We start from the raw sequence: 26418 nt of genomic DNA, 5'->3' as shown, positions 1-26418 counted from the left end.
ACCAGGGACTTTACAAGGGGCAACAAGCATCGCAGCTCTCCAATTGGCTCATTTATTTATCTATTTATTTGAAATGTAAAATATATTTGGATACAGCTACCAAGTCTTTTTTTACAGAATTTTTTTTTTTTTTCAAACCGTGCGTTCAATAACACACACAGTACAAAGTACTTATCGCCAGTGAGAGGAAGACTGCCGATTAACTGCTAACAAACAAAACAAAAACGAGGGAAATATAGCATTATGCTTCTTAAAATCTGACACGTACGTGACGAAATGCCCAAAACAAAACAAAACAAAACAAAACAAAACAAAACAAAAAAAACAAAACAGTTTTAGTCGCAAGGCATTTCAAGGCTGCAAAAACAACTACGTCAGCATCTAAGGTATTCAACTCAAAGTGTGCATTTTCCACTTTAACGGATCGATTACTTAAGGTGGGGTTGGACAGTTTACGGATCTGTAGAGGCGAATGGAAACGAGCGGCGGAATGCTACTTAGTAATGTGATGAGAATCAAACAACCCGTGACCAGCTGTGGATTTGCTCACAATAACCAGAAAGTGGGTTCGCAATTATGTTTCCTGCTATGTGCACTCGGACTCCTACGGCGTTCAAGAGCAAGTTAATTCCAGTCCGTTGAAATACTTTGGTATTAAACGGATACTTAATCATACAGTTAGAGTAGACACGGCTAACATTGAATAATTTAAACTAAAACTAAAACAAACCAAAAAACTGGGTCAAACAATACAAATCCCGAGTGACGAGGCTAGCTCGGCTAACGGAGGTAACTAGCTTTGAACTCATTGGCAAAGTTTAATATTAATGCAGATACTGATGTCTCGCTGAGAATGCCAACTTCTAACTAACGTTGGTAAATCAGTGGCGTGACAAGTCGTAAGAAGTCGCCGAACGTCTATGCGAAGCAACAGATAGAAGAATACTTTCATACAAAAACCGAACGTAAATGACTAGCACTTGTTGCTACTTAGCAAACTTCTGGGCGTTGCTTTTCCGTGTGTTCACCCCGAGGCAAAGTACGTCAAAGACCATTAAGTTGGGCCAAGTAACATTTGGCTTTGAAAGAAACACGGAATAAAAGCATACCAGACTTACATTGTGAAATATTTTCGTGTAAGATCCGACGCCGCTGTTTCTCTTCGTATGCTAAAGCTAATGTGTCAAGTCGTAACAGTTACTGCTATTGGTTGTGCTGCCTTCGTGGACTGTCGGAAACAGGAAGTGCTACGCCTGTCGCAGGCAACAGTATTAAACAATGGACACCTTTTTAATCTCTCCCGAGTGGGACGTTTGTAATGAACATGGTATACACTAAAGCCATACTTCAAAGAAAAATCTCAGAAATCTTAAAATCAAGCTGACCTAATCAATTGTATTACTTATTTTCCCCCTGACCACTGAAGGTTCCCACGTGATTGTGTATCTTTTTTTTTAATTATTTTTTTTTTTTATATATAAAGTGTTCAGATTGATGCGAAATTTAGTTATTTACATCAAGGGTAAACAAAAAAGTGACGATGATAGGAGAGGTACTTAACATTTGGTATGTAGCCTGTATTTTAATGTATATAGACAAGCGTTGGAACAGTAAACCGTTGATTAGCGTATTTCGAGCCTTCATTCATTCCGTGCGTAAATTCAGCAAGATTTCACGCGAACAGAAGGCAACCCGTGATCATCACGCGACGTATTACCACTGTATAAACCACACAACTTTTTTTTCTGTCCCCAGGAGATCTCGTTCCTCGTCTGATGGGACAGTACTAGACTCCGATTACAAAATTGTTAGTATTATTTAGAAATGCAATTGGATTTTTTTCAGATTATCGATAATCGTGTGGAATAATGTATGCATATTGCAGACAGACCCCTGCTGTTTGCAAAAATAAATAAAGTTGGACAAAGCAATGAAATCACACAAAATCACATCAAATCTTCATGCGTCTTTTTTTTTTTTTTTTTTTTTTAATAATAATTCGTACTCTGGAATACTAACCATGAACACACTTCTTTAGACTAATCTTGGATTCTAGCTAACGTTACAGCTGCTGTGCTACACCAAGTACCAACATTAATGTTCCCATTTATTTATTTATTTCTGTTCTGCTTTCCTACATCCCAGATCCTTCTTCGGTCACAGCTTCACCATCAGGGTTCTGCAACAAGAAAAAAATGCTTTTAGACCTTGTTGCGCTTGTTTCAATTTAGATAAGTCTGTCATTGTGACTTACTGGTTAACAAACAACAAAGAAATATTCAAGATCCTTCACAGCTTACATGGTTCATCTCTGTTTGAGCAGCGGCACCTCCATTGTACACCAGCCTGGCTTGCTCCTCCTGCAAATAAAGTGTTATATTTATTCCAAACCATGTTTTGACGATACAGCCAAGGTTGCTTTTATGTCTTATGCAAGATATGTTGTTGTCTTTTTTAAAGAAAACATTAGTCCTGCAGATAAAAACCATCATCATCATCTTCCCACAAAGCTGGAAAACCTGAGAAAAAAAAAACCCTGGTTAAAATCACATTCCACCTCTGTGTCAGCTTACATTTTGGTCATCTGATATTAGCACAGGTGCACAAAGTCAGTGCTAATGGCCCCAGTAAATCTCTCTTCAGGTAGCGAGTCTGGTATGTAAGAACACAGTGATGGCAAGTACCTCAGTGATTTAGGTAACAGCTTATCCCTGCCAAACAGAGGCTCTTCGAATCTTGAGTCTTCACTGTGCGTTTCTGGATAGTGTCGTCTACTTATGGAAGGTTACTGCAAGTTCATGATGATAAAATCTGCCTGTGCAATGTGTGCACAAACAATATAATGCAATGTATAACAATAATATCATTTGTTAATTGTTAGTTAATTTGTGTTAGATTCTCTATGAAACCCATTGCTTAAGCAAGTAACAGAAACTGTTTATCTTTTAATGTAGAAAAACAAGTAACTAGTTGCCTTTCACATGATGACCTTCAGGGTCACAAGACAATCAACTGAAAACGTACATATTCCTCTCCTACTTCCTCCACCTCGCCAACTTCTGAGCTGCAATCTTCAGGAAAACACTCTGCTGTGCGCTTCTCTCTCACTTTCTGAAGAAACTCCGTCGCCGTGGATTTCCTCAGCAGTGCTGCAACATTAACAGATGGAACAATTTGCACAACTAACAGCAGATGTGTCGCAATATCAAGCTCTGTGTCATAAATACAACTCACCTCCCTCACAGACACAGAGGAACACGAGCATCAGAGTCAGCAACAATTTTGCAGCCATGTTGCTGAAGCAGTCACACGCAGGTGCTTTGCTCCTGTACACTTTGCAAAGTGTGTTACCTGAGAAATCTCCACTCCCACCTCCAGTGGCGAAGCTAAAAATGTTTCCTTGGGGTGGCCACAGGGTGAAGTTATCGCTCGCATAGGGGTGGCAATGAGTCGATATTTGAAATGTATACAGGACTGTTTAATAATTATTCTCAGTGTCACTGTAGTTGTTTGTATTTATTATATGTTTTCATATGTGACCTAAGATTAGAATTAGGGTTACATTAAAATTCCTCTTTTGAGCATCTTGTTTCCCTAAGAACAGAATCCAGGTCAATCATCAAGTCAGAAATGTATTAATATGAAAGAAAGAAAGAAAGAAAGAAAGAAAGAAAGAAAGAAAGGAAGGAAGTGTACATTAATTAACAAAGATAGGACTTGAGGTGTTGTGCAAGTGTAAAGTGTCAGAAATGCTAACTTTTACTGAGTAACGAGGTGTTGTGGAAGTGTAAAGTGTAGGAAATGCTAACCTTTACAGAATAACCATTGGACATCACTTTCAAATTTACCACATTCCCTTCATTCTATCCGTTATGTTAACAACATGAAAGCAACACAGGCAAATATTTTGTTAGTACATCGCTATCGATGATTCAAAAAGAGTCGAGCCAGCCAGGAGTCGAACCTAGAATCTTCTGATCCGTAGTCAGACGCGTTATCCATTGCGCCACTGGCCCGATGATGACTTTCAGTGTAAACCGTAGAACCAAACTATATCAGACGGCGTCATGTTGTATTTTTCTTGGTAAGACAATGCGTTTTCAGACGCTTAACTTCGTTATTATTTCTGTAGTTAAAGGTGATTGAAACACAATTACATACTAACTAACGAGTTAACCCCGCACGCACAAGCTCGTTTCACTATTCAAACGACATGTAGGTGATATGTTGTGACGAGGCAGATAGAGCTAGAAAGTCGAGAAACTGAACACTTTCTGCTATAATATAGTAATACGCGCCACCCTACATCAAACAATGGGCTAAAAGTTAAATGTTTTCCACTAACACAGGAAACCGGATCAAAAACGGGGCGAGAACAAAGTTCCAAAAAGAGTCGAGCCAGCCAGGAGTCGAACCTAGAATCTTCTGATCCGTAGTCAGACGCGTTATCCATTGCGCCACTGGCCCGATGACGGGAAGCATGGCTCTCACGTCTTTATGGAGGTACTGATCAGAACTACTGCTACAACTCACAGGTATTGACGTAATACTATTAAAGAACAATCCAAAATCAGTGCGGACTCACTTTGCTTTCAGCGTGAATGCTGGCAGTCTACCGTAATTTTTTCACGTGAAGTTTTCAGCGGCTCCGCTGGTTTTGACGAAAAATCGCCTCGCGGCTGGTCAGAATAGTCCGGATATGAAACAACTCGTCCACGAATAGCTGTTCTTTGGTCTTTGGTGTCGTTTATTCGTGACGCTTCTGGTGTGCAATTGCCTAAATTATCTCTGGGCTGGTAGAAAAAACACGCGCGCGCGCGCGCGCACACACACACACACACACACACACACACACACACACACACACACACACACACACACACACACACACACACACTTCATATTATATGGCCACCATATACTTCCTGACACTGACACTAGAGGGCGCCGTTGACTCTTTATACATAGTTGATAGTTTTATTTGCTGCCAAGACTTTCTTGTGTTTTTTTTTGTCATCCTGAATGCCACCCAATATTTGTAATGATTTTATACGCAGTCAAAAGTGAGTTGACGCTTTTATTCGTGACCTCTTGATCTGGTATCGGTGCGCAGCCCTGTTTCTTCTTCTGCAAGGGATGCTTATTGTGCGAAAGGTCTGACCAGTGATTGCAAGCATCGTGCGTGTGCAGCAAAGAGCAAGGGACGCAGAAGAGAACATCGAAGCAGCGAACTGAAGTCATCTGTGGAGAAGCTGAAGAAATGTGCACGCAGTAAAGAGCCCAGCAGAGTTTTCTGTGAGCGCGTCACTGAGACCCTTCAGCAGCGTCGCGACTCTCTCGGACCGTCTCATCATCTCCCCGGCCGGCCGGATCATGTGGATTATCCTGGCGTTTATCCTGGCAGCAATCGGTCCGGGTGGGAGCCTGGCGTGTCAGCTGCCCCACGACTGGAGACCGCAGACAGAAGCGTGCCGTGCCGAACTGGCTCAGATCATAGTCTTTGCCAAAGTGCTGGCCCTGCACGAGGAGTCCTACAGCGCCTACAACTACCTGCCTTGGCACCACGACACCGACCTTTTCTACTCCGCCGAGATCGAGCTGCTGTGCGACCAGGCGTGGGGCAGCATGCTGGAGGTCCCCGCCGGATCAAGGTTTAACGTCACCGGTCTCGGATACTTCCCCTGCTTCTCCTACAGTGTCACCAAAAACAACAACTACTACTTCTTTCTCAGGTGAGAGGGACATCAGGATTGATCTGATCACTGATCAATAGAACCATGCGTCGTTGAAAGGCAATAGACAGAAAGAAAAGCAAACCTCTCAGTTAACGAGTCGTGATTGCACACAGGTTTCCAGCTTCCAGCCGCACAGATTGAAAGTTTGTGCATTCTGAAAGCTCATTTGCACGTTCTTGCACATGCAAACCTATTTGTGTTCCGTTTCAGATTCACTGTCTCGCTCAGACATCACCTTCCACATGGTTTTGCTGCAGCAGCACCTAATAAAATCAGCCCTGCCTCATTTTAGACATGGGTTGATGTTCTTTATAAATCATATGATATGAAATAAAAACAAAAGACATTTCTGTGAATATGAGGAACGTTGTGGTATGTTGGCCCAAAGATTTGGCAAATGTTCGGTTTTCCTTGGCAAAATGTCATTTTACAAGGTGGAGTTACACCATCAATCACTCCTTATATTCAGTGAGTATTTTCACCCCGTCCATCCAAACTTGAAATTAGAGTGTTTTAAATCTGAGGAACTCTCTTTATGTTGGCTCTTCCTCTGCTATCCATCTTTTTTAGCGTGGTACCCTGTAAAACCTTTTTTTTTCTATCATCAAATAACTGAGAATGTTCTTTACTGAAGCCAGGGGCCCCTGTTTGATATGTTTGAAAACCACATAAATGTTCGGTTTCCCTACAGAAATGCCTTCTTAGGCATCTTGTGATTAGGTTGATACTTGAAACATGTAATACCTGAAAACTGTGAAATTGAGAGCGCAAAGCCCAGACAAATGATGTAGTTTTTACCATATTTGGTTCAAGTTGTACCTGTAAATCGGCCAAAGAGAACCCACATAACATTTTTTTTTTTACTTAATTAAAAAAAGAAATTGTGGATTGAACGGTGTCTGGCCATTCTCACAACGAAAACCAAACCCCCGCCAGACCCTCATAGATCTTTCACAGCCAATCAGAAGTCATTATGGAAACAGGAGGGTTGGCATCAAACCTTTTGTACTCGCAACTCATCAATATGTGAGATCATATGTGTGTTAACCTGCCAAAGTCTGATTTCAGAAATGTGCATGGTGGGTTAATTCTCCGTCTGTTATGGACAGAAACAACACAGTTTCTCAGGATACGTGCTGCATTCCAGCTGGTGTAATTACAGAGCCAGACGTTTCCCTGCAGCTTGAAGGTAAAGCCTACAAAGACTTTTCACTCAAGAGAGTTATCAGCAGTTGGCGGGACAGACTTTTTTGTCCGGCTGAAATGCAGCAGTTTTCCGCTCGATGCAGAGAACATGTGCTGACAGGCCATGTTTCTCTTATTTTCTCCTGCCGCTCTCCCCTCCTCTCAGACTGATGAAGAGTTAGATATTCAGATGGGGGCACTGGAACACATTCCTGAAGTGTAATGTTTGGCGGGCCCATAGGAGGCTCTACAGCCAAGGCCAACAACAATAGTGCGCTTATGTTAGACACCAGAGTCAAATGTGCGATGATGTGTTCGTGACGCCGAAAACCGGCCAGTGAGATGAGATCACCGTCTTCGGATCTTTACACCCCTAGGCGTGAGTTTGCTGCTCCTAGGCGTGAGTTTGCTGCCCCTCGGCTTTGATGGTGAAAGCATCCGGGCGTCATCTCTGTAATCAGGCGGGCGACCACCATAGGAAACTTCCTGAGCCTCAGCAGAGCCCCGTTTGAAAGCAGATCTGATTTGAATCATTGTAAGAAGCAGCAATCAGTTGTTTAAAGCAAGGGGGAATATGGGAAACAGGCTCCCAATCAATGTCTGAAAGATTTAAAAGCTTAATCATGTTTCAAGCGCAGGCTTGTCTGCATCAACTGAGTGGCCTCCAAAGGTTAAGTACCCTTCGCGTGAAAAATGAGTTATCTCTTTATGTTTTCCTGTTATAAGTCAAAAGTGGATCAGAAGTGAAGAGTTTTACATGTGACGTTTCCATGGATACGGTGCAACAAAGAAAGGCCCAGACACAGTAACTGTGAGAAGTTTGCGTTGTTGTCCCAAGTGGATGTCAATTTCCTGCTCCACGGGCCTCTGCTACGCCGTCACAGACCGAAAATACACGCTTCAATCAATCATGGGAGAAATGGAACCAAGGCTGTCTCGAGGGACCTTTAAATAAAAATGATGAGATCGAGTGCTGTGGCTGCGGCGTACACATGTTGTGTAGAACCATATGGACTCTCGTCTTGAACCTTTCTGTGGAAAAGCAAATAACCAAACACTGAAACTGGAATCAGATGGAGCGTAAATGTCACTCAAATCAAGTGGTTGAAACGTGCTGCTGTGTTTGTCTTGCACGGTTTTCTGTTGCGTATCTTTGGCCCTGAAGAGTTTGTTTTAGGTTCAACTTAATTGTGCAGAAAAAGCTCGATGACTGCCCAGCTTCATCTTAAATTCCTTGTCGCTGTGAATCCACATGATCTCTGACTTCTGCGTACAAAAAATAATAATACTGACTTTGGCCACACGCACACACACACACACACACACACACACACACACACACACGCTGTCTCTGGTGGGGACAACCGTACTTTTGATGTCCCTGGAGGAATGCAAGATGGAATCCAGATGTGTGGAAAACACACTGCTCTGAGACTTCCTCCTTCACGCAGTGCAGATTGTTAAATAAGATAAGAACCATGCTCAGTAAAACCCTTTGGCTTGTAATTCCCTTGCTTGGCTGATCTGTATTATACTTGAATTTGCATATAAAACGCAGTGCACGGAGGGCTGCAAACAATTTAAATGTTATAAACTCTGTGTTTGTGTGTCCTCAGGATGGATGAGAACTACAACATTGTCCCTCATGGAGTGAACTTCCAGGACCCAATTTTCCCCGACACCGCAGAGGTCCACCGCATGTTTGCCAGCCTTTTCCAGTTCTCCAACTGCACAGCAGGCACTCAGGTTCACCAGTACACACCAGAGTGGGAGGCGCAGGAGGACAGCAGGGTATGTAGCATAAGCATTGGGGAAACCATGCTCACATTTTACAATGTATTTTATGCACTTGAAAAACGTCCCTGGAAAATAAAATGTTCCGTCAAGTGTCCCAGTCCAGTGTATGAACAGTAATTCAATCTTTTCAACCTGTTGTTTTCAACTGAATACAAGGAAGACGCTGGCAGTATCGAGGCTGTTAATGTGTGGGAAAATGAGCGCTGGTCGTCCTTTAGTGCACAAAGAAAACTGTGTTTTATGAGGAAAATTAGGATTTTGCCAGCTTTCAAATAATTTCTTTCACATTTCTTGGTTTTTTTTTTCTTCTGTTTTTCCAAAGAAAGAAGAGTAGTCCAGGACATCTTCAAATCCTTAACGCAACTTTGTCCGACTCTCAATATAATATCAAGAGTCTTTTTAAATCAACACCAAGTGTACAAAATAAAGGGTAACTTGTAAGTGATAACTACAGCGGAGGAAGTCTGATTCTCACAGACTGCTGAAAATAAGTTTCTTTCAACAACTCTGTCTGTCTCTTGGACTCTTTTTTTGAAAATATAGATAATCACAACTCAAAGTAAAACCAGGAAAACCAAGTCACAGGAGGTCCACTGGTTCAATTTTATGCTTGACACAAAGATGAACATAGAATAGTAAGATTTTATGGGATGTCCTAGTTCTCTCTTCCAGGCATGCCATGATGATTTAGCCTGCTCTTAAAATGAGGAGTGGATTGCCACATTGATGGCACATTGCTATCTTGAGACAGGAGGAACATTTGCCACCTATTGTATCAACTGAGAAGCTTGGAGGAACCTTTCCTCTCAGGTTCCTTTTTAGCGTGTGTGTTAAAGTTTAGCTTTGACAATGCACCTTTGTCGACTAACACCTGGTGGCTGTTGACTGTAAGTTCCCAGTCCATGTGCATGTGTCCTCAGGTAACTGTAAATGGTTTCCAGTCACTCACTACCCCTTTTAATGAACCTGATCCTTTGGTATAATCCCCCTGAATTAGGTCAGTCCCCTCCCGTCTGTTTCCAATCTGAATGCTCATAAAAGAAAGTAAAAAGGTTCTGCCATGGGAAAGATAATAGGAATCAAAACATGGTTTGTATTTCCATGCAAATTAAACCTTTGGCCCATGCGGCTGATTGTAATTACTGAGCAACATGGAGATATCGGCGCTGCTTTCTTACATCATCTTGATTGAATTTCCTGTTGGAGCCAAATAAAAACACACACTGCTTTTACTGGTACCACACAGCCATTGTTTGGACAACTGAGCTAAGCACAGATATTAGAATCTATTATCAACCAAAATAAATCAAATGTCACATGAAGTCGTCTTGTGAGCCAGGACCAGATAAGCAACACAGTGTTATTTTAGCAAATTAAAAGAATTTTCCCACAGTTTTCCTGGGCAGAATCAAAGCACAAATCCTGTCCTCAAAGTATTCTCCCAAGATAGGAAACAATATTTACATGTGAATTTGGTTTAGCAAAAAATATGGAGCTTTATTAGCTTCATATTACAGTCTGGGTACTGCTTTATATTAAGGGTGGGCCACAGGGATGTGTTTTGGGCCATCACAAATAGTGGCTGTGAAGAGTTCGAGGAAGTGTTCAAATGCTTTATGTACCTGAGTTGCCATGTGGGATAAAATGCAAAGAAGTGTCTTTCAAGTTATGCTCTGATTTTTTACTCCTTATTTTGTATGTGTACTGAAAGCCCAATACAGATTCTGGCTTTTATGATTATATCGATCACTAGTCACTGATTCTAATCTTTGACAAACTACGGCCAAAGCCTTGCTGCTACGTCTTGGTTCCTCGCTGCTTACACAACACAAAACCTTTCACTTATCAAAAGCTGTGGTCACACACTGAAGAAACTCTATAGCGGTCCAACAGTTTGTTTTAGAAGGTACAAATTAGAGTAACTGGCGAAAAACCTCTCGTGATCAAAGAAGGTCTTCCTGCCATGGGGCCATCCCATCACAGGAAGTGTCCGGGACAAATGGTGTTGGAGGGTTACCGGTACTTGGAATGTCCAATCATTGGGAGTTCCCTAAGTAAACCCAGTACATGCAGAAGAGATTATATTTATCTACTCTGGCTTTGAAACAGCTTTGGATCCTCTGGGAGGAGCTGAAAAGTGTTTCTTGAGAACAGGATGTCTGGTCTGTCCTCCTTGGCAGGCTTCTGGTCTTGGGAGAAAATGGGTGACTTGATGGACGGATGATTAATGTGTCAAAACCAACTGAGAGCTGTCACATGTTCTTAAGTAAACAAAAGGGCATAGAACCTCAACGTGTCATTTTACCTCACTCTGCTTCACACAACGTGATCGCCGAGCTCCTTTTGCTGAACGTAATCCTTTCCTTTATAAAGTTACATACCCACTTCGAATCCCTCTCTTGGAACTGAAGGGCACACGGGAAAAAGCTGCAGCTAATATTACACTGGGTAATGCACAAACCAGCAACACCGGCCAGCAGCACATTTTTAACATTTCCTCTAAACCCACAGTAGTTGTTATCTGACGGCAGGGAGTATACATCAGTGTTTCATGCTAGTCTGTGTGGAAGCATTAGGATTTGCGAAGGAAATCCACACCCGGGCAGACGGGTCTGCAGTCGGTGGCAGCTGGAGCTAATTTACCCCCCTTATGAAAGGTCCCCGGGCGTTTGGATCCTCTGTTGCAGGTTGGTTTTTGGGTCTCGTCTTGCAATGGCATCTCCAAGAAACAGATGGAGCCGCTTCTGTAACATTTTCCCTCAGCTTCAGATTCATCCTGGAGTTAAAGGAAAGCAGTGCATGCGAGCGACAAAAGTCAATGGATGCATTGGAAAATAATGTAGGAAGCACATTTTCATAATTTTCCTCTGAAATCTTGAAATACCATGTAGCCTGCGTGGGTGCTAAGATTTGAGGAGGTGGATGTTAGTCAGCGATTTTTGCACCTGCTGTTACCACTTGAAACATACCACCACACTTTTTGTGTTGTGGGTACAGAAGTCTTGTATCTTCATGCACACAAACTTCACCCACGCAAAAAAACAAATTCATGATCATTAATATCTTAAGAAACCATTCTGACAGACCGGAAACCAGGATTGTATTCAGAAGTCATTGCAAGACATTAAACCCAGTGGCGTGATTTGACATTCCCATGTTTTTAAATTTGTACAATGGAAATTAAATAGACTGATTGCAAACAACAAAGATGAGGTGTGGGTAAACCCTTCATTTCCTTTTGTCTCTTCCAGCTCTTGTGCTCCACAGTGCAGAAGGCTCTGTTCGAGGAGGAGGAGAGGGTCAGTACTCTCTCCCAGCAGGTGCGCTCCCTGGAGAAGGCCAACAGCCACCTGAGGGAGAAGGTGAAGAACATGAAGCGTCAGCTGCGCCAGAGCCAACGTGTCGCCACCAAAGAGCAACAAACCCTCAGCCTCAAACAGCTTTACGAGCCAAAGACGTCCCAGGCCCATCCTGATCAAGAGACCAGTCAGGACCAGAAGACCCCGCCGCAGAAGAAGGTCCTCTCCAAGAGGCTACAAAAATAGACTTTCTCCTCTTTTGTGAGACCCAGTGCATACCAGGTTCAACTCTTACTAAGTTTCCACAGTTCGGGACAAAGCTGAGCAAGCCGAAAGAGAAGCCAGCCATTTATTCAGTTTGTCCATATCCACAGAAAGACATTTGGGTTCAACAAATAAGATTTTAATGTTGGTCAAACCAAACTTTTTAAATCTTTTTATAATAGCATGAAAATAACCATAATTTGATTTTTGCCCTTGTGACTGTGTGTGTGTGTGTGTGTGTGTGTGTGTGTGTGTGTGTGTGTGTGTGTGTGTGTGTGTGTGTTTGAGGTTACCATTTGTCAGTTAAGTGACAGAAAAATATGTTTTCTACTTTTTGGATGGTCATTGCAGGCAGATGCACAGTTGAACAATTTGTGGACGGTGATAAAACGCTAAAGATATTTTGATATTCTTTTTGTGTGTGCTGGACACATTATGTAATGTGTGACTATTAGCTCTGGCGCGCTCAAGTCAAACTTTATCCTTCAACGTGATCCAGTTTTGATTTGTAATAATCATGCAGCAATGCCCGTGCGCATTGTAATTCTTTCCTGGAAATTAGAACATGGGACTGTTTCTTATATCGCTTGTCAGAAAAGCAGCTCATTACACACATCAGCATTATTTGTCTGCCTGTTAGCTTGAGTTTTAGCCTAGCCTAGTTTCTTTTTTTTTTGGTAAATTATCTCCCAGTAAAAAGTGTTTTACAAAATGTATGAAATGTTTGTATTGAAACAGGGTGCTGAGCACCTATTAGGTCTAACCAATGAGCCTGGCATGATAACTTGCTCTGAAATCCTAGTTTTGCTACACTTTTTTTGTATTTGCTTTCCTTATACATTTTCTGTAATCTGTCATCATCTGATTTGCTTCGGTACACTATAGTCAGCTGTGACAGTGATGCTGTTTCTTTGGCACACATTCAGAATATGTTCTCATTTTCTGCTGGAAAACATTTAAAATAAAAGAAAAAGCTTCAAGCAAAACGACATGAACACTCGCTTAAAGGGATCAGCTATATCGGATTAGTCTCTGTACTTGTACGTTATGCAATTGTGTAAAGAAACACTTCAAAAGAGAAATTCTCATTTATCATTAAACCAGGTCGTGGCTAATATATTTACCGTATAGTTCCAGAGCCCCATAAAGTGAGAAGGGTCTTGGCATCTTTGCTTTTTCAAATGGAAATGACACATGATAATGTGTGTTTGTTATTATGTCAACGGAGCCAGCTGCCAGCTGCAGAACATAAAACGTTTCATTTAAAATGGGTCACTGGGAAAAAGAAAAGAGGAAGTCAGAGGAGCGTTGTGAAACCGCAGGGCCAGTGTCCCTCATTCGTGTCAAAACCGATTTATTCTTGTCACATTTAGTTAAATCCAAGGTTCAAATCAACCCGTGAGTTCAAAGTCAAAAGCGACTTCTCCGTCTAATCGCCGTCCAGTTGCGCTGTGAAAGAGGGACGTGTGTTTCAGACGCAAATACTTTCTCTGCTTCCTCTGCCAGATGATATTTTCAACACGATGTCCACCAGAAGGGAAGCAAATTTCTTCCATATGGCTCTGTCGTATGACACCGAGGGGATGGGGAGAGGGATGAGGGTTGGGGGTGGGGGGTGTTTTAGAAGGATGGCTTTGTGGCAGAGTTTTACATGGTGAGAGGAGGGAATAAAAGCCAGCGAGAAATGGGCTCATTTCAAATGTGCTTCTTGTTACGAATCCTTTGTCAGGATTCTCTTATCGCAGAGAAGCTGAAATGGGACGTTAACGAGCCTTTTCTGCCTTTGACCTTATGACCTCTGCAGCAGAGAGCGAAAGTGATGCAGGCCGCAGCCCATCGGCCTCCTGCGTGGTCAACCCTCTCCTCAGACATCCTAGCCTGCTGCCAGCTGTCAAAATCCAACGGTCCGAAGATGACACGCACACACACACACACACACACACGGACTGCATTTTCAACACAGCCAAGTTGGAAAACAGATGTAAGGCAGTACGACAGCACAGCGGTAGTCCATCCAGAGGACTGGGCTCTCTATGGAGATGGATTATTTACTTTGCCCCCAATATTTTTTTGTAATGTTCCTTTTGTCTGGCCGTCCCGCTCTCAATAATCCCAAAGCAATCGCATAACCTTCCCCTCTCCCTCCGTTTTTCTTCCCCTTCGCTGACAGTTCTCACGCAGACACATATATTCTTTTAATGGTTTGTCAGTCAACGCTTTGCCTCAAAAACATCCATCTGAGAAGTTGCTAAATTTAATCTCTTCCCCCCTCCTGCTTGTTGGAATCTGTTCTTTCTTTTAAAGGAGAGATGAGTAACCTTAAGTTTCGACCGCTGACAAGCAGCTGGAGGACTTTTTTTTTTTCTTCTTTGTTTTAGGAGGACGTTTTGTGGGAGAATGGACAATTCTGGCTTTTTGGTGAAGTAAACAAATTCTAGAAAAGTGGAAAAGTAAACCTGGAGACACTGAACGCTGTGGTTTTTTTTTATTTTCTTCCCTTTTTTGTATTCTGATTCAATCTGTGAGAAGCCACCGCACTATGATAATGCAATAGAGAATGAACATTGAATGATCTTGTGATTGTGGTAATGGGACAATGCAGGCTGTCTGCCTGATGTTCATGTTCTCATCTGCAGACATTTCACATGAGTTGCTCATAAATTTCAACGATGGCAGTTTCCCTTTACAGCGCCGAGTGTTTCACCGCTGCTGTTTAACACTCAGCCACAGCAATAAAGTATGTTGCAGTTCTGCGGCTCCTGATTAAACAACGGCTGCGTGAGTGGCTGCCTGCGTGTGGGAATCAGAAAGTCATGAGCCGCGTATCGCAGTTGTTGCTGTCGTGTTTTGAAATCAAAATGTTTCTAAACATTATACACAAACGGCCGGCCACATTGGAGCCGGGTTACCCAACAGCGACCAGCGACAGCAGTTCCTGCTCTCCAGCACAAAATCCATTCTGTGTGGTTCTGCGGTTTTGGTCTGGCTGACTCTTTAGACTGTTTAGAACGGGGAAAAAGGAATTTAGCAGTAAAGTTAAAAAAAAAAAAAAAAAAAAAACCCCCAGCTCTTTTAGTAACACTCTCAGACAATGAGAACGTAATAAAAAAAAAGAGAATAAGCATCAGCAGAGTTTGATTGTTAGGTGAAGAAAAGGTTGAATGAGAGTGAGGAGGACATGTGTTGACATTTCATTCTCAGTGTATTTGACCTTGGATGACCTCCGCATACCACGCTGAAACCTGCTGAATGTCTCCTTTGACAATTTGTCGCCCAGAAATCCCACTCACGCTCTCATGACTTCTTCCTTCTTTCTATTTCACTCATTTTGTCAAAACTCTATCGGCTGGGGAACAATATACGCTGTGATATCATCACTTTACTCTTATTTTGTACTCTCCTCCCCGTGCCTGACCCTGAGCTCCCCTCTGGGTGCACACCTGTTTAATTAGTCTTCCCCGCCCTGATTGCCCCCAGCTGTTGCCCATTACCTCATGTGTAGTCACGTTAACCAGCTTGTTAATCGCCAGGAGCTTCCCAGGTTTTTGAGGAATTGTGTGGAGGGTGTTGTCGTCTTTTCCTTTTTCACCCTCCTTCGTTTCTTCATTTCTGCTTTCAACGCCTTTAAGCCTGTGTCAAGGTTGTTACACAGTGCACGTGCAGAGGGGAGCATGTGGGTGAATGTGGGTGAGTGTACTGAAAAGAAAAGAAAAAATACAGAAGGAGACTTAAGAGTGATTCTTAATGCAACGTAATCACAAATGCATCAAGTGCCTGAAAACTCCCCCCCACCACCACAGTTAATCTTTCCATGACTTCATATCTCAGTTTCAATTTTATAGTAAGTTGCCTCCATTCACGCTCCAGTAACACTCAGGTTGAACTTTTGTTTTTTTTTCAGTCTATAATACAGGGTTTACCGCACGCTTCCCTGTCATCTTCTCTGACTCGCTGAATGTGTTGTTAATGTGGTGGGTTGGCGTGAACGCCGCTCCTCGGAGCACTCGCCTGCGAGATGCTCTTGCGTGCGATGGGGACGCAAACGTTTTCTGGCGATGCGCGACGCTTAATTGTAGGTTTAAATTCCCTAAAAAAAAGTTGGAAAAATCACTGGCTCCTCTCAAACACTCTCCGTCTGGCCCGGCCGTCCTGTTTATCATCCGCCGTGCGTAAGCCATGCCGGACTCTGAGGTTCTGCAGCTTTTCCGTAAACTGCGGCGCTCCGGCTCCAGGTTGTGTTGACTCCCCAGGGAGTTTGTTTCAATCCGCTTCCTGGACATCCTCGCACGCTTCTCCTGGGTCGGTTTTTGGGGTTGCACAAAAAAAGGCTTGTGCAAGGGATGATGATCTCAGCGTTTTGCTTCAGGCTCTCGTCCCCCCGCTGTGCTGCAGCACCTCGGGGGAATCGGAACTCTTTCTCCCTCTGACTCAACCGACCTATTTACACTCTCACAACAACATCAGGCCGCGGCACTCAGGGGGGAAATGGGCCCCGAAAACCTTCCTCCATTAATCATTTGGGTCTGTGTTTCTCCCCCTTTTCGTCCAAAAAAAACACTTGGCTGAGACGATTAAACTTTGTGTCGCCGAATCCAAAACAAATCACAGAAAACAGACGGGAGAATGAACTCCACGGCGAGGCGTGTGAGTGAGTGTGTGTTTTCTGATACGACACGATGGGGACTGGATCATGTTTATAGCCAACAAAGTGAGAACGTCTCCTCACAACTTCAGACAGGCAAAACATTGACCTTCAGCGTCTGGGCTGAGTGATGCGTACAGAGACCGTTGCAGAACTTTCGGAACCGTCAGTGAAGGACGTGAAGAACATGTCCTCCTAAACCCTAAACTGTTGGGGCTGAAGAACAATTACGGGGGTTTGCTGAGGCTTTGACCTTCTGCCTGAGTGCTGACATCTAAAATTATAGTTGAAAGGAAGGAACTCCGACCTTGTTTTTTTTTTTGTTTTTTTTTCAAACAAACCCAGCTTTTTAACGCTACATTGCAGAGTGGACACGGCGAGACCTTGAGCTGTTTGAGATTTCCGGGCCACACAGAGTTTCCCAACTTTGCCAAAGATTTTGACCTTCAGCTCCTGGTCATTTGAGGTCTTTTTATTTTATTTTTTTTTATTTTTTTTAAACAAAACACTATGTCTTAATAGTCACGAGAGCCAGCCAGACTTTTGCTTTTTTTTTTTTTTTTTTTTTTTTGCATTTTTGCATTTTTGCATTTTTGAAGGGGATGTTTAAAAGAAATAAAGGAAAAGGAATAACCAAAAAAGTCTAAGGGAGAACAAAACGTCTCCTCCAAACAGAAAGTTTCTACTTTGAATTTAGTGGTGGTTGTTTGGGCGTTTTGTCCAGCGTCTGTGAACACAACTGTCCTGCCTCTTTCATTGAGTTGACAAGTGTTTTGTTGAGCTTGCGCTCGAACCTGCACTTGAAGGTTAAAAGTTGTTCAAAGTTTTCTTCATACTGTGACATCAAGGTGAGTAAATCACTAATTAATTTTCCCATAAATGGAATGCAGACTCTGCACCTCAGGACCACAGTGAGATGCTACAGGCTCATGTTACTTATTTATGTTACAGTTCAAATCCTGGAACGAGCCACCGTCAGATTTACCAAAAATATTTTCCATATTGAATTCCCAAAAGGCTCAGTAGAGGAAAAGTTCAGCGCAGACCAAATATTTTGAAACAATTTCTTCTAAGGAACCTAAAAGTGGCTGCTGACTGCTGTGACCGCTTGAGTCGTCGGCAGCAGTAAAGGCTCTGCAGATAACTGGTTTTGGTTTCCTGACTAATGACACTTTCTCAACCTATAATAAGGGACGTGAAATATGTGCAGAAACTGTTTGGGTTGTTCTTCTCTCTGCATTGTGGAGACATGAACGACTGATTATTTGCAGGGATGTAAATCGCAATGGTGCTGCCAATGCTACGTAAAGAATTCAATTTCACTTTCAATTTTCACTTTTCTGTAAAATTAAAGCAAATATGAACGCTGGCTGTCAAACAATCTCTAAAATAGTCTAATTAATTTTGCCCCCTTTTGCAACATTGCAACAACATGGCCTGCATCGGTCACTGCTCTTCTTTCCTTCCTCATCCAGGCAATTTCACCCCCATTATTCTGAATCAGTCTCTTGTTCCTGCTTTCACCGCATAATTGTTACCCGCTCCTCTGAATGAGGTTGACCACCGCTCTCCGGCTCTTGTCCTCGATGCTTGCTTCTACTCTCGGGTGTCCTCCAGCGCCAATGATCCAGCATCCAAACCGCAAGCCTCAATTACCCAGCATTCCACTGAGAGGACGAGATTCCTCGTGTGGCAGACTAGTAAATTAACATTCACGAGAAACCTCTTTGCCCGCAAAACTATACCTTTCAAGAGGGCAACAGTTGGAGATCTTTTATCACTGAGTGAAGTATTAACATCATTGTTTATTAGGTTTTTTGTTTTCTGGCAGAGAGGTAACACAAACAAGCCAAGATTGGACTTGATGTTTCAGTTGCTATTCAATGTTCCAAGGCAACAATATGTGAAAAAAAATGCTTTTTAAATATGCATAAATCTGCAATACAACACAACTGAAACTCATTTAACAATGCAGTGAATCCGTCTGAAGCATACTGAATGCATTCGCAGCTTCACTGGTTAAGGCAAAATTCAACATCCACCCATCGTCCACCACCACTTCCTGCGCTTGGGGGCGCCAGAGTGCTGGAGTCCAAGCTGTCGAAGCGTCGAAGGAGGTCACACTCTGGACCCTGGACCAGGTGTCAAGCAACCATTTGCACTCACACCTATGGACAATTTAGAAGTGGCACATTAGTGTAGTCTTGTGTGCATGTCTCTGGATTGTGGCAGCTGGAGTGGTGCTGGAGATAACCCACGCTGACACAGGGAGAAGAAGCAAACTCAGAAAGGCCATCTTGCTGTGAGGTGACAGCACCTAGCAACAGTGCTAACAGCTCCCTGAAAATGTAACTAATGTATTTAAGTCATGAAACTCATGGTGCCACTGACTACATTTACATGCAGAGCTTAATCGGACTAAGCTCATAATTGGGTTTCCTCGTCTAACTTCTCGACTTCTCTCCTTGTCCCAGTTTACATGCAGTTGAGAAAATCGAATTAATTATTGATGGGAACGCGTCCACCTCCCCTTCACTAGGGGGCGATAGGAGTCTTTTCAGCGTGTTAACTTCCGGCTAACCTTTTTCATCGCACAATAACAAAACAACTGGAGCACGTTACAACAACACTAGTGTAATGTCCGTACTGCTCTTCAATTTAATGAGTTTCCTCACCGAACAGCTGCAAATGTGCTTCGCCACCATTAGCGGATTGGTTAGAAATGTAGTGTATATTATTTAATGTATCTGTCTTTAGTGAGTGAGCCCTACCAGGCTAACAGAGTGCTAATGACTAGCCTAGTGAATAGCAATAACATGAACATCTCATCCTCTTGACTAATTATTACCGGCATTATGGTCAACTTTAAAATAATAACTGAAGTTAATTGTTTAAAGTTACTTAAGATGAGAATTATGTGAAAATAAAATAAAAAAATGGTTCAAGGTAAGATGTTCTTTGGAAATTGTGAATCTGTGATTGGCATGGACCATTTGCATACAAGCACATAATATGTAGCGTTTTTCTTCAAACAGTGAGACTCAAGACAGATTTCTAATGCATAGACATGAAATTTAATGTTTGTTTCACTTACAAATCTGTTCCAAGCACAAGTCACTTTGACACTGAGCACTTTTTCACCCATGATGCATTGCATCTGTGTACACATTAAGTACCATAGCCCAAAAACAGCGTATTTTCGAAGGCAACATATATAATATTTATAGATATACGGTACAAATACTCCTTTTTTTTTCTCTTTTACAGCAATTCATTCAATTAGCTAAAATCAGGTATCAGGCCATTAAAGGACCTTCATTGAAACAGTGTGTTTTGAGAGTAAAATACATGGGCTTTTGTGAAGATTTATTCCTGTAAAACACTCTGTAGCTGAGTGCTGGTAGAGTAAAGAAGAGTTCAGTGTTGCTCTAGCCCCCATCATTCTGCCCTGCTGTTCTCCTACCAGCGGTGAGGTAATGAGAAGCCGTTACGTTATGTTTCATCACTTCTTTCACTGCACTGGAATGTCAAAGTTTAGGGTTTTCTTTCACTTCCTCTTAATGCTCCAATCTAACCGAAGGTTTTTTTTTTTCAGGTTCTTCCATTCCAAGTCAAAGTTTTTCTGCATGCTAAACCAAAAGTAAATCTTGAGGGGGAAAATTTGATTGTAGTGGATTAAAAGTGGCACATTGACAAGTCAAATAATAATTATATAATAAATATGATCTCCATCACTGTCTTAAAGTCTTAAAAGTGAACATATTCTATTTTCTTGTAGTTTTTTCTGCACCAAGTCTCTACAAAGAAAAAAGAAAAAAAGAAAATCACAATAATGAAAAAAAAAAAAAAAAAACCCAGAGAGAAAAAAAAAGAACAAAGTTAGCTTTTTACAGTTTGGAGACACAGCTTACGATTACTGTTCAAAACATTACAGTGCTGACCTTTTGACGGGTTTAAGACTCTTAGGAGCAGCTCAGCAAACTGTTACAGCTTGGATTAGCTTTTTTAAAAAAATATCTAATCCAAACAATTCTTTGGAAAACAACTTTAAACGCCCCAGATTTCCCTTTAAACTTGCCACGTGATATACTGGCACCTTCACCCTATGACAGCTGGGATGGACTCCAGCACCCCTGCAGCCCTGAGTGCAGGAGAAGCAGCGATAGAAAATGAATGGATGGACTTTTGAACTTATCAAAGACTAATATGTTGTTTTTTTGCTGTTATTGTTCAGTGTTGAGTCATAAAATGTAAGGTTATCATGCAGGACAAGTCACAACCATTATAACTCACTGTACCAGAGAGGGGGAAAACTAAACTTTAAATGGAGAGGTCAGAGGGTAAATAAAGCTCATGTTAGAAGCAGGACAGTCCCTCAGTTCTCCATAACAGATCCCCAAGACAGAGTGAGGAGGCTTGGAAACAAACTGTGCACGGCGCTCCTCAGCACCTCACAACATTCACTGTGAACAATTTACAGTGATGGATCCAATATAAATCCAGAGAAAAAGGTCCCAAAATGTAAAACACTCACCACATACTCTTCATGTACTCTCAAGCATAAAAAAAGCATAGATGGATGTAAAGTCAAGGTCAAGTGAGGAAAAACCTGATACACATTCACATTCTTGAAGGAAGGTCCTTTAAGAGCATGCATGTGGTGCACTGTAAGAACTAAAAAATAAACAAAAATAATAAAAATCATGATAGATGCATATTTAAATGTTGGTATTTTTTTGCATTTACATAATCAAACAGATCCAAATAAAGTTTTTGAGGTTCATAAAAGCTTTTTTTTTTTTTTTTTTTGCAAAATGAATATGCAGTTGTTGGTTATTAAATGCAGTATTGTTTTGAGAGGGCTGGCAAAATGCTACGAGATACGACAATTTTTCTTTTTTAATTTGTAGGATTACTCAAAATGACTAAGTGCAAGTCCTGCTCAAACTTTAACAATACAACTATTTACCTGTTTACGTGTCATAATATTTATGGTGTTTTAACTAAGCTCAGACTCAGTCTATAACAACAAAACGTGCAGCACGCCCGGAGGCATCCTCTTTCTGACATTACAGTACTTCTGAGACGGAAAGCATAAAAACTGCATTTTAAAGCTTCAAAATCGGACTCACACGTAGAAAATACAGATTCATAGCGAGAACCTGTGCTGCAGAGAGACGTTTCAAAAGTTACCTGAACATAAACCCTTACCGTGTGGACTAAAGGCACCTCAGAAAAAAGACTTATACCTGTGCTAAAAGTGGTTACTAGGTTTGCGTCGGGGAGGAAAAGGGGAGAAGTCGTTTTTCTCTCAAAAGAGTCAAACCACAGGATGAAAAATAACCACGAGAAAAGGCTACGTAGATGAGTTTACGTTGCATAAACTATCCAGTCACCGATTGTCGAAACACACGCCTTTAGGAACGAGCAAAATGAACTGAAAATGAGTTTTCATTCAAAACATGGCAGCCTGTCGAAATGGTGCAAAAACCCTGTACGTACTGTACCGCCTCGCCAGCGTGCATATGCATTTTTGCCACAGGGGCGTATGATTTTCTTCAGGATAAACAAGACATGCGTGGGAAAACTCTCATGGTCATGCAGAGTTTGGATTTACCATAGGCCTAAACAAAAAGAACAACAGAAAGAAAAGCCCAAATAGAAATCCAAACAATAAAACAGAAAGAGACAGGATGAATCGTGGGTAAAAACAGTGTCCAACAAATCTCTGTCCTGCGTCCGTTAAAAAAAAAACCCAATCCCCATTCCCTCTGACAAGTTGGTGGAGAGGCTGGTCTTCATCTCCTTCCCCTTTTGCCCTTTATAAACACATTTTAAACACATCCCAAACCACCAACCCAGCCTGTAAAAATGATCCGCTCTGTTAATCATCATCATCATCGTCATCGTCACCACTATCATCAGCATCACCACCATCAGAGGCAGCAGCAGCAGCAGCTCCTCCTCTTCCCTCCTCTCACTTCTCATCCCCGTGTTGCGCTTCTGCCTCCGTCAGACCAGGGTTGCTCCCCCTGCAGGCGAGAGGTTGGAACGACGCTGTCTTCCGTGACCAGACGAGGGAGGATGCAGTGCCTCTCTGGCTCCACCGAAGGGGGGAGGGGGTGGGTTTAAAATTGGAAAGTCGCAAGGTTCTGAGTAGACGGGCCAAGTGGAGCGGGACGCAGGGATCACACCCTGCCGGTCTGGTGGCAGCGGTAGGAGCAGTTGGACATGGGGTCAGCGCCGCCGTCGATGTTCTGGGAGCAGCCGCTCTCACAGCAGCCTGTCGGAGGAACCGAGGGAGGCTGCACATGAGCGCTTGAGAGTTGTGTTTGATGAGGAAAAGAGAAGAAAAGAAAACTATTGGGAAGCCGAGCAGGTACCTGCGTCCTCCTCTGGCATGAGCAGGTGCGCGGGCAGGTTGGGGTTTGGTCCCTCGTGACTTGTGCCAAGCTGGAGACGCCTCATGTGACGGACCACCGCCGTGGCGTTAAAGGCTTGCTGCAGAGGGAAAACACACACGCACGCACACACACAAACAAATACAACACGCCTATTATTTTTCTGTGCTGTGGCTTAAATTTTTGTTTTTCATCATGGAGTCCCATAGGGGTCCAGTGATATTACACTGTTTGTTTATAAGGTAGAAATGTTTAGAGAGAAAAAAATTCAAACTCAAACAATTTAAAAAAGGCACAATTTTGTGATTATTTCCAACCCCTTTAATTAACTTAAAAAAACAAACAAACTTCGAGGGGGTCAGAAACCGTGACTTGCAGATGTGCGTCAGCGATGAACCTTTAATCTTCTTCCCGAAAATCCAAACAACAACAATAACAGAAAAAATAAATTTCCAAAACTTCAAATTGAAAAAGCCTGCCCTGGAATGACTCAAGAGAGTCAGACCAAGGCCAGAACTTCATCCCCCTGCTTTCATAATAGGGGGAATCAACCATATGGCATGAATCACGCGCATTAGAACATCAAAGAGCGTCCGAGGTGAAAAAAACAGCAAAAACCAGACGTACCTTCCACTTGCTCTTTGCGAAATTCTTCTTGATCTGCGCGCTGACAGACTCGTGGATGTTCTTATCCAGCGCGGTGTCGCCCGCAATCCTGTAGGGGACAAGAGTGAGTTGACATGAGCTGGTGGTGAGACCCTCAAGTGTGTTTGCTGCTGTGATGGAGGAGGTGGGTGGGACAAGTACCAGGGATGCTGCAGAGCCTGATCGCAGGTGTAACGCGTGCTGGGGTCTTTCTCCATGAGGTGGACGATGAAATCTTTAGCTGCAAACACAGGAGGGGGCGTAGGAGGGAGTGTAGGAATCATACATGGCAGAGGTTGAAGCCGGTCAATCACAATCATTGCATGAATCTGGTTGTAGCCTAGGAGGCAACTGCTGTAAACAAGTCACATTCAAGACCCAAGTTAATGACATAAGACAGAAAGTTGGAGGCCACTGCTGCTTTTAGGGAGCCTCTCATCAGGACCAGGTGTGGGACAGGAATCAATTTTAGGAGAAGGGACTGGGAAAAAAACAAAACAGTATGGACTGGGGATGCATTTTCCATATAGTAGGAAAAAGTGAAGGGATCAGACGGATTATACTGGAAAAGTTGAGTCATGAAAAATAGGCTTCAAAAGAGTTGGTATTTCTGCTGCCAAGCCGAGATGAGGAGCATCAGGTGGTTGGAGAGCAAGAGGACAACGGTGCCAATCTGCAGGAGACTGGTTTATTTCTGTTCTCCGGACAGATTTCATTTCATTTCACTTTTAAGGGCAACATGTTTGCTCGAGTATAACAGAGCACAGCCCTGATTCCCGCCAGTGTGGTTCCTTGAAGCTGTGCATACAGGCAGAGGGATTCAAACTGGAGGTTTCATTGGCAAGAAAGTCATCTTGCCCTCATTGTGAACGAGGTCTCGGTCAACTTGAGAAATGTTTTCATGACCGAGAGGTTCAGTAAGCCCGCGAGGGACAACGTGGGCTTTTGCAGACTCTGTCTCAAGTGCTGAGCGATTGCATAAAATACTAACACGACACAACATGAATTGCTCGGCGGGTTTGCTCACCAGAATCTGAGATGTCGTCCCAGTAAGGAGAATCAAACTCGTACTCGGCCTTGAGGATCTGCTCGAACAGTTTGGTGTCACTCTCGTCGTAGAACGGAGGGTAACCACACAACCTGACAAACAAGGAACATCATGAGTCCAGGTCAGATCTTTATTATCCAGCAAAGCAACATTTTAAACGATTACAAAAAAAAAACCCTTGATCTCCACAAACCAGCACGTGCATCGCTAAGACATTGCTAAAAGAGATGCAAGTTTTAGCACACACTTTCTGAAAAGGGGAGAGAGTAAAAGGTAAAATCACGTTGATGAGGGTCAGGTGTACCTACAGGATGTAGGCGATGACGCCGATGGACCAGCAGTCCACGGCTTTGCTGTAGGGTTTCTGAGCCAACACTTCAGGGGCTGGAAGAGCCAAACAGAGAGAAGTTTTCAACGGCAGAAAAAAACCCAACACATTTCCCTGTCTGCTAGTTTGAGTTCAACCAACAATGCGCTGATGATGCTTAGTAGAAGATATAACTTATAACTTATTTTACCAACGTATCCTGGTGTTCCGCAGGCGGTGGACATCACGCTGTCTGCGCCCTCGATCTTGGACAGGCCAAAGTCGCTGATCATGATTTTCGAGTCGTCCTCCATGCTGTCATAGAGAAGGTTCTCCGGCTGCAAGCAGGAGGAGCGGAAAATGTGAAGAAACCCACACACAGGGTTGAACTGCGTCTATCCGGAAACCGACCTTGAGGTCCCGGTGAACGATGCCCATGTCGTGGAGGTACTTGACGGCGTCCAGGATCTGGCAGATGAGCTTGCTGGCGTCTTTCTCTGTGTAGAAGCCTTTCTCAATGATGCGGTCGAAGAGTTCCCCACCAGACACTCTGGCCGATGACATAGATTGACACGGTTTAAGGCAGCAGCTCCGACATTTCCCATAATGCTCCATCAGTAATCATGAATAATAATTTTTAAAAAAGTAACATATTTTTTGTAGAAATCATGATTGCGTGAGGATATATTTAAAGCACGGTAGCTATCTGATGTAACATGTTCCAGATGTTAACCACTAGATGGAGACGTCTCCCCATCGCAGCGGGAGCAACCAACCTCCCCCTCAACACGCACGCAGGCACGCACGCACGCACGCACACACCTTTCATGTTCTTCGGAAGTCACTGTCATGATTGCATCCTTTTTTTTTTTTCTTTTGGTGTCAACCCAAAATAAACACAAACTTGTTGGGGCAGAGAGGAAAATCTGATTTTAACATCACTTCAATGGCGACATCCAATAATAATAATAATAATGATAATAATGAACGCCTTCCTGCGATCCGCCCCCAGATTCACCCAACCCTCCCTCTCTCTGCAGCCGCTCTTTGATTTGCCGTCGACTGTGATGAATGCGTTAATGATTTATGTTTTCC

The 26418-nt window shown here is 42.8% G+C and overlaps 2 protein-coding genes and 2 non-coding genes across 6 annotated transcripts in view; 1 reads left to right on the top strand and 3 right to left on the bottom strand.

Annotated features, from left to right (window-relative positions):
• Positions 1–3943: 3943 nt before the first annotated feature.
• On the bottom strand, positions 3944–4016 carry trnar-acg (transfer RNA arginine (anticodon ACG)). Its single transcript has one exon. It is a non-coding gene; the product is annotated as a tRNA-Arg (tRNA).
• A 378-nt stretch (positions 4017–4394) lies between these two features.
• trnar-acg (transfer RNA arginine (anticodon ACG)) lies at positions 4395–4467 on the bottom strand. The gene has a single exon. It is a non-coding gene; the product is annotated as a tRNA-Arg (tRNA).
• A 549-nt stretch (positions 4468–5016) lies between these two features.
• Positions 5017–13275, top strand: ccdc3b (coiled-coil domain containing 3b). The gene is made up of 4 exons (XM_076050168.1): positions 5017–5732; positions 8537–8711; positions 11969–12527; positions 12584–13275. Exons 1-3 carry the CDS (start codon positions 5374–5376, stop codon positions 12260–12262), a joined length of 828 nt encoding a protein of 275 aa, XP_075906283.1. The 5' UTR covers positions 5017–5373; the 3' UTR covers positions 12263–12527; positions 12584–13275.
• Positions 13276–19973: 6698 nt separating this feature from the next.
• camk1b (calcium/calmodulin-dependent protein kinase Ib) overlaps positions 19974–26418 on the bottom strand; it is a 33199-nt gene continuing 26754 nt past the window's right edge. For 2 of the 3 annotated variants that reach the window (XM_076050143.1, XM_076050141.1), the window contains exons 5-12: positions 25735–25873; positions 25535–25661; positions 25325–25400; positions 24996–25108; positions 24131–24209; positions 23951–24038; positions 23306–23423; positions 19974–23205 (exon numbers count right to left, since the gene is read on the bottom strand). In XM_076050143.1, the coding sequence (XP_075906258.1) occupies positions 23111–23205; positions 23306–23423; positions 23951–24038; positions 24131–24209; positions 24996–25108; positions 25325–25400; positions 25535–25661; positions 25735–25873 (835 nt within the window). In that variant the 3' untranslated portion in view covers positions 19974–23110. Of the gene's footprint in view, positions 23228–23305; positions 23424–23950; positions 24039–24130; positions 24210–24995; positions 25109–25324; positions 25401–25534; positions 25662–25734; positions 25874–26418 lie in introns of all 3 variants that reach the window. The other variant, XM_076050144.1, reaches the window with a different exon arrangement.

This window comes from Nelusetta ayraudi, unplaced genomic scaffold, assembly GCF_046127955.1.
Source record: "Nelusetta ayraudi isolate G7.1 ecotype Tasmania unplaced genomic scaffold, CSIRO-AGI_Nayr_v1 ptg000124l, whole genome shotgun sequence".
NCBI classification, from domain to species: Eukaryota; Metazoa; Chordata; class Actinopteri; order Tetraodontiformes; family Monacanthidae; genus Nelusetta; species Nelusetta ayraudi.
The sequence above is the reverse complement of the archived record's forward strand: the minus strand, read 5'-3'. Positions and strand labels throughout refer to the sequence as shown.

Bases quoted from the DNA above. Each gene is read 5' to 3' on its own strand.
- ccdc3b (XM_076050168.1), top strand. From the start codon at position 5,374: ATGTGGATTATCCTGGCGTTTATCCTGGCAGCAATCGGTCCGGGTGGG. The intron at 5,733-8,536 runs GTGAGAGGGACA...GTGTGTCCTCAG, and splicing joins AACTACTACTTCTTTCTCAG to GATGGATGAGAACTACAACA. The intron at 8,712-11,968 runs GTATGTAGCATA...TGTCTCTTCCAG, and splicing joins AGGCGCAGGAGGACAGCAGG to CTCTTGTGCTCCACAGTGCA.